Here is an 11162-nt window from a genome sequence, read left to right as displayed (position 1 = left end):
GGATCCGTGGATATGGGTGTTAATGGTCGGGAGTTGAGGACGGCTTCGATCTCTATGATCAGTGTATTGAATTGCTCGAAAGTGAGCAATTCATGACCTGCGACGCGTCTGAAGTGATGCTTAAAGGATTTCACCGCTGCCTCCCATAGTCCCCCGAAGTGTGGAGACTGAGGGGGTATGAAGCGCCATTCTATGTGTTTGTCTGCGAGGAATGCTTGTACTTTTGAGTGGTGATCGTCCGAGTGTAGAAGGTCATACAGTTCCCGTAAGTCGTTCTTTGCCCCGACGAAATTTGTACCATTGTCCGAATGGATTGTCGAGCAAAACCCTCGCCGAGCGATGAATCTACGAAGAGCGGCGATAAAGGTTTCGCTCGTGAGATCGCCAACGAGCTCCATGTGTACCGCCTTCACGGCTAGGCATACGAAGATCGCAACGTACACCTTGACCTGTCGGCGGTTACGATCTCTTGTCTCCTTTATGTAGAAGGGTCCACAATAGTCCACGCCGACATTCGCGAATGGTCGAGACCCTGTCACTCGCGCTTCCGGCAAATCACCGGAGTGCAGGTGAATCTGGTGTGTATGCTCGATAATCCGAGCTGTGACGGATGCTTTGGGTAGCAGTATTGGGTGTTTTTGACCGAAAGTCATCGACGAATGCCTGAGTCGACCCCCGACTCGCAGGATTCCTTTCTGGTCAATGAAAGGATTGAGTCGCGTGAGTTTCCTTGTTAACGCTGCGTTCCGGTTCATTCGGAGCGTACGGATTTCCTCGGGGAAATGGATGCCTTGTAATAGTATGATTAATTTGTCGTGAGCGATGTGTAATTCCGTTGCGGTCAAGGGTGTCATTCGGTTCTGTTTCTGCCTCCAACGGAGGCAACGAGCGACGATCCGAATTAGCTTAGGCCAGGAGGAGTACCGTTCCAACAGGCTGCAATCGGCGGGAGCCGCGGATAGACAAGTTGCCGTTTTTTGTTCTAACAACTCCGTTTGTGGTATTGGGGTCCAGGTCGGCCAGGAATCTTCCGATTGTTGGAGCCATTCTGGACCGTGCTGCCAAATGGTCGGGCGGAGAAATTCTTCGGGTGTTTGGCCTCGCGATATTAGATCCGCGGGATTGTCGTGGGTGAGGACATGACGCCAACTGCCGATGCTGGTTTTTCTTTGGATCTCGGAGACCCTGTTGGCGACAAACGTCTTGAGTGTGTGGGGTGACGTGGTTAGCCAGTGGAGAACGATGGCGGAGTCGGTCCAATAGACCATACGAGTGATGCTGTGTGATAAGGCTTGATGTATGGTAGCCATCAGGGACGTAAGAAGGAAGGCTCCGCTCAGCTCGAGCCGCGGAATGGTTTGGGATTTTAGCGGGGCTACTTTTGACTTCGCGGTTAGCAGCTGGGTCCGTACGCGGCCGTCCGGATTAACGGTTCGGAGATAGACGCATGCGCCGTAGGCCTTCTCGCTGGCGTCGCAAAAGCCGTGCATTTCGATCTCAGTTGCGGAGTCAATGATCGCCTTGCGTGGGAATGTAATATTGTTCAAGAGTGGCAATTGAGAATAATACCTGTCCCACTCTGAATGGAGATCTGATGGGAGAGATTCGTCCCACTTGACTTTCACTGCCCAGACTCGCTGAAGCAGGATTTTCGCGCGGACGATCACTGGCGCGAGCAGCCCCAGAGGATCGTAGATTCGAGCGATTACGGAGCTGATCGATCGCTTCGTAACGCGGGGAATGTCTGCCTTGGCGTCAACCGAATAAATGAGTGAATCATCGGAGGACTTCCAGAAGACCCCAAGTGTTTTTAAGGGTTGAGGCTCGCCCAGCTGTAGCTTCTGATTTATGTCCGGGTCAGATAGTCCGTTGAGTAGTGTCCGGTTGTTGGACGCCCATTTTCTGATTTTTAAACCGGCTAGTTGGAGGAGTTCGGTGAGTTCTGTGCGGATTGACAGCGCTTCGCCTATCGTATCCGCTCCGGTGAGAGCGTCGTCGACGTAAAAGTCCCGTAACAATACCGATGAAGCTCGCGGGAATCGGTGCCCTTCATCGCTTGCCAATTGTCTGAGACACCGGATGGCTAGATAGGGTGCTGCAGACAGTCCGAACGTGACGGTGTTGATCTGATATGTTTCCAACTCGCCGTCGGAATTGCGCCATAAAATTTGCTGAAATCTTCGATCGGCCGGACGCACGAGGAATTGTCGGTACATTTTCTCGACATCGCCGGTGAGGACGTACTGGTGAGATCGGAATCTCAAGAGGATATCGAACAAATCCTCTTGCAGCTTCGGACCTGTATAAAGGGTGTCGTTCAACGAGACGCCGGTGGTACTGGGTGCGGATTCGTCAAACACAACGCGAAGTTTTGTGGATGTGCTCGAGTCCTTAACGACGCCGTGGTGTGGCAAGTAATAGTCGTTCTCCGGTTCGTGGCGTGATGCAACCTTGGTCATGTGGCCCAAGTCCAGATACTCCTGAATGACCGCCCGATACGCTGTTTCGAACTGTTGATTTCGTCTGAATTGCTGCTGGAGAGAGGCGAGTCGTTTCATCGCCATTGCCTTGGATGATCCGAGTGACGAGATTTTGTCGTTAAAGGGGAGTGCGACGATGTATCGCCCATCGCTGGTGCGTTGGACGTGATTTTGAAAATGCTCCTCACATCGTCGATCCGCCTCCGATAAGTGTTTTATCTGAGGTCCCTCGTCGAGTTCCCAAAAGCGGGTGAGGTCCGTCTCTAGTTCCGTTGTGGAGGCATGGAAAACCCTGGCAGGTCCTGGGGAAGGTGGGCTCCCCCCGATGACCCACCCGAATCGCGTTTTTTGCAGGCGCAGATCGGGGCCGGTTGATGGGTTAAGATTTATCTGTCCGACACACAATGAGACAACGGTGGGCCCTGAGCCCAACAAAATATCAATCGGGGATAGGACATGGAATGCTGGATCGGCTAGCGGGACATTCTTAGGTATCGTGATTGCGGAACGATCTATGAATTGGTCTGGGATCAGTGTCGAGATTGTTGGGAGGATTAGGAACGTCAATGTGCGTCGGTAGGCTTGGTCAGAGGATGTGATCGTGGCTGTAATGTAACGCCTTGAAGTGACTGATAGGGTGTCAAGGGCTCCGATTGGCACCGAACACTGATATTGGGGAAGTTTTAATGAGTTTGCAAGCCGCTCAGTTATGAAATTCATAGTGGAACCGGTATCTAACAGGGCTCGACAGCGCACTGGTTGGATTTTGTGGTTTAGGATATTGACGCGTGCAGTGGTTAACAGGTCGTTGGATGGGGTTATGGTCCGTGAGTTGGTCTCCCTTGTTGCGCCTGCCCGTCTTAGTCATTGTCTGTTTTGTCGTTGCGAGTTGGATGATGGATTATTTGGATGGTATGACGGAGCTTTCCTTGTGCTTGGGGGCGTGGTGGGAGGCGTCTGATTGCTCATTGGCGCGTCTGATCGATGTAGGAGCGTGTGATGGCGTTGATCACATATGCGGCAAGAGCCAGAGGTGCAGTGTTGCAATTTGTGTCCTGGTAGCAGGCAATTCGTACACGCTGAGATTTCCTCGGCGGCTAGAATCCGTTCGTCGATCGTCTTCGTCCTAAAGGTGTTGCAGCGCCAAATTTTGTGTGGTCCATGGCAGATTGGACAGAGTGGCGGTGATCGTGACGTGACAAATGCCTGCCCTCGTGGTGGGCGTGTCGTTCTTGCAGGTTCTATGACCTGACAGCGATCGTTCAAGAATTGCAAGAAGTCCGGGAACGTGGGGAATGGTGTGGACCTTATCTTTTCCTTCCATATTGAATCGGTTTCCCGATCAAGGTTGGCGGTACATAGGTGCAAAAGCAGGGCATCTGCGGTTGGTTGTCCGATGGCGGCCAAGGCTTTGTAATGAGCTTCCAACTTGGTCGTGTAGGACTGCAAATCGCGATGTGCTATCCGTGATGAGGAGGCTGCGTCAAATATCTCCTGCAAGTGTCTCTCGACAATTTTGGCTGGTCTGTTATACCGTCGTTCAAATATTTCCCAGGCGACTGCGTAGTTAGCTGCCGCATTGCTTAATGACGCGATCGCTAGAGCTGCCCCATGCTTTAGGCAAGAACGGAGATACATCAGTCGCTTGCAGTCGTCTATGCGGGGGTTATCGTGGACCGTGGAGCGAAATTGATCCGCGAACCCCGGCCAATCTTCGTAGGCTCCAGAAAAGGTGGGTAGCTGAATTCTAGGCAAATCGACGGGTTCCGGCAATGACATGTCCGATGGCTTTGTTGTAAGATTTGTGGTGGTTGGTTCTGCTTGCTTGTTTGCCTCCTCAAGGATGGCGGACGCCTGTCCGGCGATGGTGTAGAACTTCTGTTGTAGGTCAACCCGGTCCTTCAGTGTTTGACCCTCGTCTCTGTCGTCTAATTCGCATTGGCCCTTTTTGAACGATGCAAACTCTCCCTCTAAGTCTTGCAAATTACGCTGAATAGCATGCACGGGTGTCCCTTCCTCGTGATTGTTGAGCAATGTGCGAAACGCTTCTAATTCTTGTCTGAATCCTTCGCGTTTCCGCAGCAATTGCCGGACGCGCTCTTCCTGAGGGGGAGCCATGAGGAATTTCGACAATTTGAGCGAGCTTACCTTGATGTTGCGTGGTAACTGGGGGTGCACTCTTTCACTGACACGTATCCGGCTCGAAGGACCAAAATGTTCTTTCACTCGCGGGGAGACACGATCGTGTAGAAGCGCATCAACAGGAGTCGTAAATTCCTGTTACGATTGTTCAATCGACGCCGCGAGATGATCGATCCCCTATTGCGTTTAGGATAATAGAGGTGGTTAATTGAAGTGCACACTGCTGTAACGGGTTTTCAGTTGTGTTTTATTAAGACACTGTGTATACACTGAGTGGTGAATTAACAGCAACCGGGATACGGTTGGACTCGGTTAGAACGTAAGATCAGGGGATGAGAGGGCGAGAGCGTAAGCGCGAATCGTTGCTGCGAACTGAGACTTCCCGAGGTTGCTGACTGACTGACTGGCTGCCTGACTGACTCACTGACCGACTGCTGACTGACTGACTGGCTGCCTGACTGACTCACTGACCGACTGCTGACTGACTCCCTCTTAGTTTTCCCCGAAGGAAAGCTTGATGTCGATTGGTCGTGACCCCGCTAAAGAAGCAGGACATGAGGAATTTCTCACCAGTGTCCGGGGTGATTTTATTGCTGGGGAAAACCAGTCGTTTCTATCCTATGTTTATGTGTTGGGTTTTCTCGTTCGGTGACTACCTGCCTTTTCCGAGCCTTTTTTAATAGCATAACAAACTCAAGGATTTTGCTAATCCGGACATAAACCGAAATGCTTCTAGACAACTAGATTGCTCGACACACATCTGGAAACAATTTAGCTAGAAGGTGACGTTTTATGGCCGGTCATTGAGTTTATTGGGGGTCTGGAAGCAGGTAGGTGGGCCGCTGGCCGCCAGGTAGCGTTGGCTGGGGTTCCGCTGCTCCATGCGACGCAACAGTTAGTTTAGTAATACTTGTACCGTAGACAAGCAAGTTGAGTACAACTTGGACTTTGGAAGGAAGCGCATTTTGTTATTCCGCTGACCGCGGATTCGTTATTGAACGTAGGATTATTGTCATTAGCATCTCGAGTATCTAATTACTACGGCTACTTGTCAAATTCTGTAATAATCATATTTGTACTAGTAAATATCTTCTCTGTTACATAACAACAATGGCTAATACAAATGAAGATTCGTTACACGCACCTAACCCTAATCATAATGTGAACCCGAAATATATATGCCAGAAATAATATATATGTCGGAGATGAAAGGAAAGCCGAAGCCTTTCCTTGGAAATTTTGGGAATATCCTCTAGTACTTTAGTCTAGATTTTATTATAGCTGTAATTGTTTAAAATTTGTGATAGCGAGATTGGGTTCGAGGTGACAATTGGTCGCCGAACGTAGCCACGCTCACGAGATAAGCGTTTTGCCTAACGGAGGTCTGGAGTAGTTGTATGGGTTTTCCGAGAAGTGAGATTGTGGCGGCATGCGGCCTCGAGAGCGGGCCTAGCCACGTGTGAGGTTACGTCGGAGGTGCCGATACAATGGGACATACATTGTATCAATAATCAAACTCCAAGCAGAAACTGCCTAGCAACGGCGTTCGGAACTTTCTCGATGCTTCTAACGAGTGCGTATAAAATTTCAGACGAGGCCGGCATTCGTGCGATTGCCTTGGAGAGTGACACCTCGAGCATTTTCGTCAATCGTATTTTGTGCCTAAGATTATTTTTACGCTTAGTAAAGAGTTATCTCGTTGGCCGTGGATTCGTTTGAACCCAACAAACACATTGTTAATAGTGTACATTAAATACATTATTCGTAAATCATATTATTCATTAATCTTACTATTCGTTAAGCTTATTATTCATTAGACTTATTATCTGTTAAACTTAATTATTCGTATAATTTATTATTTATTAACTTCATTGTTCATCAAATTTATTATTCATTAGACTTAATTATTTGTTAAGCTTTGTGATAGTCTTGTATATACGCGTACATATTGTCACGTCCCGCGCTCCGCACGCGCCGTAACGAGAACAAGAAAACTATCCCATGCAAAACGCGCGAATAAAGATTTGAATGCACAAACGAACACACGACGCTACGAAACTAAAGGAAGGATTAACAAGGCAATTAACACCGCAACGATTCGAGGAATTGCATACAGAAATTCTATCATCAAACACAATTATGTAAACACACATTAAACGCACAATAATCTAGAAACAAAACCTTCAATACTATGTTGTCACAATACAAGATATATATGTATATATGAAATCAAATGATTGACACATAACCTCAAATACACAACACTATATCACTAAAGAATCTGAATGAAAATCACTTTGCCAGAAATATATACATATATACGTGTGCGTGTGCGTGTTCTATCTTATTAAAAGAAATTAATATAAAACAAATAATTAACATTTCATTTCGTATGAACACTATACGGGCAAGAGAAATAGGCATATAAATACGTATATACATATATATATATGTACGTGTGAGTGCATATGTTTTGTATTATCGAATGCTCTATAAAATAAACTACTCGAAACAATAAATAACGCGATCAAAGAATTACAAAACATTAGCTATACTGAAGTAACACACAACATAAACATATATATATACGTATATTCACACGAGATATACTACTGTCACTTTAAAATAATGTTAATAAATAAATGTTCTGATTGCGGTAGAATAAGGAAAAACGAGCGACAGACGAAAATTTACTTCGATATCAAATAAAACTAAAGACCCGCCACTAAAACTTTACTGATGACATTTATGAGCAGCCATGTTGGATTTATACGCGTCATGGCGACAGGAATATTAGGGATTAATGGAAGTCAGGCGCGAGAAACAAATCATGAAAACACATTGTTAACACTTTTCTTTAATAAATTTTGTGCGCAACTACAAATGTATAAAAAAATATATATATATATATAAAAGGGGGGCAATATAAAAATAAAAAAATAATATATATAATAAATAATAACAAACGTAAATAACCTAACACTATCAGATTTAAAATATATATATATTGAACACAAAACAAAATATATCAAAAATTAATAACAATAAGGAACATCAAACAGCGAACCAACGAAATTGAAGCAGCTACACTAAATCAAAATCGAAACAAGGAGCTCCGGGATAAAGTTCGCTGAACTCACGCATACACCAATAGCGCACAACAGGGGAAATTCCCTTTCTCCCAGAAGCATGGTGACGAAGATGCGCCTCCAAAACCTCTTCGGGAATTTCATTCGCAAAACGAACTTTCACGCAACGATCAGTATCAACGATTTCAACCAGAGGGGGTTCCCCTCACAGGACTGATAGAAAACTAAGTTGAAATATGGAACTTACATTTTGTCACGTACGATTCCGAGAAGCCCAAAACTGCAACATCCCGATTCCCACGGAAGCGTACCCCCAGCGGACCACCACCCCGTGGGGGATGGCATTATAAATAAGCATAGCAACATAGCGCAGCGTTCATTAGTTTGTTCATAAATCTTGCGATCGTTTGTTATTACGGCTCATCATTCTTTGCGCCCATTACTGCGTTTAGAATTTGTATAAGTATTTTTGCGTTTCGGGGTCTTTAGTTTTTCGGTAAAGAAAAAGGAGTCGCGATTAAATAAAAGAAAATTTTAAGTCCTCATTACGGTATTAATTCAGTTAGCGAGTTACTCAATTTGTATCGAAATAGCTTAATAAAGTAAAGGCTGGTAAAAACCCTATATTCGAGATTAAATAATAAACCCAACAAACCTCGTCGATCACCGAAACACCTGGAGTAATGGCACCCGATAGCACCTTTTCCTCAAGGTAAGAGAATTAATTTTAAAAACTTTCTTCTTCTCTGGTAATCTCGTTGTCCTCGAGAATTGAATTAAAAACCTCCTATCATCGATTTCATTCATTTTCGCGAACGGTTTTAAAGATAGAAACATTGCTTAAATTTTAAACAAAGGTGTTGTCCGTTGTGTCGGCTTGTGCGAACGGTGTTTTCAGCTACTGAAACATCCTCTGATCTTCGCATTCCTCCTCCCATTGTTGGTAAAATATTACCCGTCTTTGGGCAAGGCTTGCGAAATCACACGAGTTCCACGCAGAGAGGATCGTTAGAATCATCCTCGTTAATTAAACTCAAAAGGCAAGAAGATCGTGGCGACAGACTTCATCGTGGTAAATGAATTGAGTTTCGGTCCTAACGACAAACTACTACGGCGGAATTAAAAGAGAAGAAGAAGTCGAACGTAAAAATAAATTTATATAAAACAACGAACAATCTCATATTCCTATCTAATCCAGCAACGCTAAAATATAAATATCCAGCTAATAAAATATATATATAATAACCTAAGCAATTCTACGTCAAAATAAAAATCCGTTCAACGAGGAAAAATATTCATTGTACCCAGCTTTAATCCTCTCCCGCGCTAGTATCCCTGCGCATAGCAAGTTAGCCGAAAAGTGAAATTCGTTTACCAGTTGCATTAAGCGTCAGTTAACGCTACCCTTTAAACGCAAAAGAAAATAATAAAAATAAAATATTTTGAAATAGTCTTTAGACTATTTCTGGTGGCAGCAACTATCGTATTAATTAATTACCTAAATCGGAATTAAATACACAATAATATCATTTCAACTTATTTCCCTTCAGATTACATACAAACTCAAACTATAAAAAAAAAAAATTTTTCAGTAAAATTTAAACTTAAGATTTGATCGATTTAAACAAACAAATTAATACGTAACATTTGGAGTAGTAAATTTTTGGTGGCAGCGGTGGGATCCGCTTCACGGAGGATTAAAGTTGGTTTAAACGATTTGACACGCTCCATAGTAGATTAAAGTTGTCACACTTGTTAATAAAATATATATTTAAAAAACAATGGCGACTGTAGTGGAATCGTTTGACGAAGAAATGGTTTTGACATTGTCGGAAAAGCTTAAAGCATGGGATGCGAACTTTCGCGATATGAGTGCAAAACTCGCCGAATTACAAAGCGGATTATTCGAACTTAAAACGAAACAGGAACCTCAAACACCCAAATCGCCGCCGACAGCGCAACAGGAAACGATCCAGACAGGTGGACATACCCAGCCAATTAAGCTAAAAGACGCGATCGAATCGGTGCCAGTGTTTGACGGATATCGACCATCGGTATTCCATTTTTTAAGAGCTTGTGAGCGCGCGCGAAATATGATTCCCAGATATCAAGAACCTCAATTGGTAAAATTGTTAGTAAATAAGCTTCGTGGACACGCGTTCCTCGCCATCGAAGACACGGAATTAATGAGTTTAAATGATTTCGGAAACAAATTAAAGGATCTATTCGGCCCAAAGAAATCTCTTAATGAATATAAGGGAGAATTAGGAACGATATTTCAACGACCCGGGGAAGATATATTAGATTATATGGATCGCGTTAGAAATCTTAGATTAGCAATAATGGACGGAGAAAGAGGCGACTACGGCATCATATCCCCCGACGTACAAGATACTATAGATTGGGAAACGAGAGAAGCTTTCGTTAAAGGACTTCCGAACGAGGTATATGTACGAGTAAAAATAGCAGGGTACCATACTTTAGAAGATGCGTATCGTCAAGCCGTTAAAGCAACACACGAATTGAGACAAATAACCGACAGAACGCGACCCCATCGACCGACACCCTCGAACTATTACAGACGCGATAACGCACGTCCCTCGAACACTAATAACAATATCAGAAACAACCGCCAAGATCGAAGATCAGTACCTCCATCGCAGAATTTTCCGAATACTAATAGACAAAATATCATGTGTAACTATTGTAAAAAACCCGGATATTTAGTGAAGGACTGTTACAAATTTAAAGCCCGAGTAGACGCCGGATTAATCGTACCCTACGCTTCGAGACCGTCGGGAAACCAAACACGTCCTTCGGGAGAATGGGGCGAGCCACGAGGGAACGATACGCCGAATCGCCCGAGAGTACAAGCGGCAATCAGACGACCGGCGCCGACGGCAACAAACAGGACGAGGGCAGCCACCCACGCGAGATCAACTCCACCACCCATAACGAGAGACGGAGCGAACGCAATGCCGACTATAAGATCGAACGAACAGCCACTAAATACTGTGGGGGAGTCATCCCACAACCAAACAAGGCCACAGACAGAGAATCCAGAATCTCAAGACAAAAGGGAAAGAGCGAAGCACAAGCAACCGGCGAAGGAAAATCATCAAGAGTTGAATTCAGATTCGGAAGGCGACCTCTCCGAATTATTTCAGTAAAATTTAACGATTCTCCAACGACCCCAACTGCACGAATAGTTTCCCCAAATCTAAAAACCAAGACGAGTTTATTGTTAGACTCTGGATCGGAAATCAATATTATCAAGAAACCTGCTTTACCCGATTCAGCCATCATCGACGAGAAAGAATCAATTGAAGTGCGAGGAATTACGGCAACGAGCCTGGTCTCCCTAGGGCAGACGGTAATACAGGTCGCGGGCCATCCGGTTATTTTTCACGTAGTCGATGATTCATTACTAATCGATCAAGACGGAATCTTA

The 11162-nt window shown here is 44.9% G+C and overlaps 1 protein-coding gene across 1 annotated transcript; it reads right to left on the bottom strand.

Moving 5' to 3' along the window:
• Positions 1 to 97: 97 nt before the first annotated feature.
• Positions 98 to 2564, bottom strand: LOC117215471 (the record flags this gene model as incomplete). Its single annotated transcript, XM_033461835.1, has 1 exon — positions 98 to 2564. A coding segment is annotated over exon 1 (2467 nt), but the record flags the coding sequence as incomplete, so codon positions are not given.
• Between the last annotated feature and the right edge of the window lie 8598 nt (positions 2565 to 11162).

Source organism: Bombus bifarius, unplaced genomic scaffold (assembly GCF_011952205.1).
Source record: "Bombus bifarius isolate JDL3187 unplaced genomic scaffold, Bbif_JDL3187 scf7180000009644_frag, whole genome shotgun sequence".
In the NCBI taxonomy this organism is placed as follows: domain Eukaryota; kingdom Metazoa; phylum Arthropoda; class Insecta; order Hymenoptera; family Apidae; genus Bombus; species Bombus bifarius.
This window is presented reverse-complemented; position numbering and strand designations above follow the sequence as displayed.